Genomic DNA, 4,275 nt, shown 5'->3' on the forward strand with positions numbered 1-4,275 from the left:
AAATATCACTTAGGGCTAATTTTTTCAATATTCAGATAAACCTAAGTTAGAGCTTATTCCTAGGAATAAAAGTTTTTTTTTTAATATATTGACATTTATTCTTCTGACAATTGAAAAACCAGGGCTTAATCTAATAAATACAACTGAATGTTTTTTATATTGGAAACCGCTGATTAATACCTGAAAACGGACGAATTACAAAATATCGCCATAATTATTTTTTTTGTCTTTACTATTTTAATAGAGGTATTTTAAATTCCCATACAATTTTAAAACAAAACAAAAAAAAAAAATATATTTTCAAATGAAATTTTTTTTACAAAACTTTGCGATTCGTTTGCCTGAGGTTAGGAAGACTTTTAATTCAAAAGTTAAAACTGTTATTAAGTAAAAACGATTTTTATTTTAACTTTCTGGGCTAGCGGAAAACAACGAACAGTTGTTTTAAGGCAAATTATTCAATCGAAGTACTCGTACAGTACATTTTATTTTTAGGAGAGGATAGCCTCAATTGGTCAAAATTAAAGCCTAGTACGCTGCTGATAAGAAACGAAAAATCCCATACAAAAATGAAACAACGAAATGGTAAACCAAAAATTTCGTTCAACTTTTCGTTCTGTAGTACGCTGTTCGGCACAACGAAATTGAAAGTCTAAACTTCTTTTTCGCACACAAACAATTGCCGGGGACATTAATTGTGTGTGGAAAAATGACATTTTGAGATTTTTTGTTTGTTTTTGTTGTTCATTTTGCCATTGCATGTCTTTCTGCGATGCGTGTTTGCTTTTTTTTATTTATGTTTTGCAATTTTTGAGTATTTTTCGGTCCACATTTCGCAAGCATTTCGTTTCACATCAGCAGCGTTCTAGGCTTTAAGGCTTAACGCTAAACTTAAACGAATCTCATGCCGTTTTTCATTCGGAACTTTTCGAATCGAAATGCAAGACGCACAAATTTTAATGTTTAATAATTCAAAAAGCCCATTTTCAGGTTTATGCCTGCTATCAAAACTTTTGAAAAAAAAAAAAAAATTGGCATTATCTTCTAAACGGCTAAAGCAATTAATTTGCTGCCGAGGAACTTTTTATAGAACGTTTAAGTCCCTACAAGAAAACATCTTGCTAATTTGAAAATATTGGATTTTCAGTGAATTAGAAAATTTTGAAATTGAAAATTGATTTTTTAATTTTTTTCTCGATTTAAATCGTGAATAACTTCTTTAGAACTCAATTTAGGGAAAATTACTATAAGACCTTATTTGTAGAGAATTAAATTTCCTATAAGAATCTGTCGTGGTTTTATTTTTCTATTCACTTATTTGCTCATCACAAAATTCCTAAGTGAAACAGTCAAATTGAAAAAAACTCTTCGATTTAAAAAGCTTAATTACTCGAATACGGCTCGTCTGATGAAAATTTTCAATAAGATCTTTTTTGTAGGAAATTTAATTTTATATAAGAAAAAATAAACAGAAATTTTTTTTATTTTGATCGTCTCGCAGTTCTGTTGTAACACATCATATCATGTATAAAAATAAAAAACACCGATGATAGACCTCTTAAATTTTTTTTAACGGCTCAAATTTTCACCAAATTTTTTTTTCATCATCCTGAACAAGATTTTCGAAGTAACTTTAAAAAAAAAAATATTTTTTTTTTGGCCCAGTCTAATGTACCTACCTGATAAAAATTGTGAAGTCTTTTTTGTCTTCGAGAAGTTTTGTCGTGTTTATCAATGGTTCCCTTTCCGATAGTTTTATTAGTACTGCAGGTGTACCCCAGGTATCTGTTCTTGGTCCAATACTGTATTCAATTTTTACGTCAGATTTTCCCCAATTGCAAAATTGCGAAAAAGCTATACATATGTTATGATTAAAGTAAGCAAACTCAGAACTCTTAGAATATAATTCAGTTTAACTTTATTAATTATAAATTCATTATAAGACTATAAAATATGTAGTTATATATATGACGTTTGAAAAGGAAGTGTCTTTTTTAAGGTTATTCAGAGTGACAGGAAAACTCATATTTTTGATCTAACTGTAAATATTCTAATACTAGAATATGATGTTTTGGGGTTCGTTTACATCAGTTCCCCCATTCTTAATTTGGAGTAAACCGGTCTGGTTTTTTGCGAGTCCGCTCAAAACGTCTAAGTACATCTGCTTCACTTCTTGGTTCATAAGCAGGAATATTGTCAAACAGATTAGGGTGCTGGGATGTTGATGGTGTCGGATCTGTTGGTGGTGTTGCATCAAATTCGACTGTAGGTGGGCTAGTTTCTGGATAAATTTCAATGTCAACATCACCGGCGGTGGCCTGTTGGTGTGTCTGTTGTGTTGATGTTCCTTCGGCATTCACTAAAACGTTCCTCGGCTTATTTTGTGGTGAAATCACGAGATGATCAGAGCTGCTAACATCTATTTTTTCAAAACGAGGCTTTGTTTGGTTTTGATGCCGCCGCCACATACCAGTGTCAGTTTCAACGAGATACATACGTCTACCAAGTAGCTTTTTTACCACAGCTGGTACCCACTTTTTCTTTGGTAAATATTGTCGCACGAATACCTGTTGATTGATAGAAAACTTGTTAGTTGTTTGCTTCTTACCCTTTTTATTTGACTTTTCAGGAAATTTTGTTCGGTGTTCTCTTCCGTGTAATTTCTCTGCAGGAGATTTTCCATTTTCATCAGGGGTTGTCCGATACGTCAATAGAAAAATGGACAGAGCTTCGTCACATTTGGATACGTCACCCAGAAGAGCAGTCTTAAAGGTACGCACCATTCTCTCTGCTGCGCCGTTTGACTCTGGATTGAACGGAGCTGACGTCAGATGTTCAATGGAGTTGTTTCGGCAGTACTGTTATGAAACTGAGTTGACATGAACTTTGGCCCATTGTCAGAGACTAGAGTTTTAGGCAACCCTTTCAGTGCGAAAATGGATCTTAAAGGAAAACATCTTAATTACAAACGGAAATTTTGAGTTTGAGTCTACAACGATGAGCCACATATGATTCTGAAAGGGGCCACAGTAATCAATGTGAACTCTTTCCCAAACTTCGGCTGTAGAAGGCCAGCTAGTGTATTCCTTGATTGCTTGGGTTGCGTTGATTTGGCATGAATGGCAATATTGAACAGCTGTCTGGATGTCGTTGTCGATGTTAGGCCACCAACAATATCTGCGAGACATCTGTTTCATGCGTGAAATTCCCCAATGGCCTTGATGGAGAAGATTCAACACGCATAGTCGGATCCAGTTGTGATTGCTAAGCTATTATTTTAGAATTAATTGGAAAATCATCAACTAAAACATCAGAGGCATAATCGATTTGACATGCACGTTGTTGTTCTTTGTCCCAAACAAAAACTTCATCTGGAGAACGCAATTTATTGAGGGCAGCTCTATTTGGGAAAAGTTGTCGATGAACTGGTTGTAGTAGTTCAATTTTCCAATGAAGGCTTCCAGTTCTTTTACATTTGTTGGCCTTGGCAGCTCAAGGATCGCTTTCAATCGCGTATCGGAAGGTCGAATACCTGCTGCGTCGATTATATGGCCTAAGTATTCAATTTGTTGTTGTGCAAATTTACTTTTTTTCATATATCACCGTAGGTCGTGTCGATCAAGTCGACCTTCTCAAGGTTATGAAGGTGTTCGGCATTTGTTCGTCCTGACACGATGATCTCATCGACATACGCACCACAAAATTCGATGCCAGCTGTTAGTTGATCTAGGTACTGCTGAAAAATACCTGTAGAGCTTCCAGTTCCGAAAGGAACACGTTGATATTCCAGAAGACCTATTTCCGTGCTGACAATGACAACACATAATTTCTTGGACTCCTCGTCTAGAGGAATTCGAAGCTATGTGTCTGTGAAATTCAATTTTGTAAAAAATTGGCCTAACTGTACTTTGTGGAAAAGCTCTTCGGCGCGTGGTAATGGATGATGAACAATCATGAGTTGGGGATTAATTGTGATTCGAAAATCCCAACAAATCCGAAGTCGACCATTAGACTTTAAGACCGGCACAATGGGTGCTGCCCACTGACTAGTGTCCACAGGCTCAAAGACTCCCAAACCTATTAAACGATCAGGTTATTTGCGAACTTTGTCCTTCATGGCAAAATGCACTGGTCGGTGTTTGAAAAACTTTGGCTGGCTGTTAGGTTTAAGTGTAAGATGACCTTGAAAATACCTACTGCAGCCAAGCTCAGGACTGAATACGCTTTTGTATTTTTCACAGAGAATTCTTGCGTCAGATTCAAGTTTTTCTTTAG

The 4,275-nt window shown here is 35.5% G+C and overlaps 1 protein-coding gene across 1 annotated transcript; it reads right to left on the reverse strand.

The window, feature by feature from the left end:
* Positions 1-2,102: 2,102 nt before the first annotated feature.
* Positions 2,103-2,783, reverse strand: LOC129921427 (uncharacterized). Its single transcript, XM_056003246.1, has one exon. It carries the CDS (start codon positions 2,781-2,783, stop codon positions 2,103-2,105), a length of 681 nt encoding a protein of 226 aa, XP_055859221.1.
* Between the last annotated feature and the right edge of the window lie 1,492 nt (positions 2,784-4,275).

This window comes from Episyrphus balteatus, chromosome 1 (assembly GCF_945859705.1).
Source record: "Episyrphus balteatus chromosome 1, idEpiBalt1.1, whole genome shotgun sequence".
NCBI lineage: Eukaryota > Metazoa > Arthropoda > Insecta > Diptera > Syrphidae > Episyrphus > Episyrphus balteatus.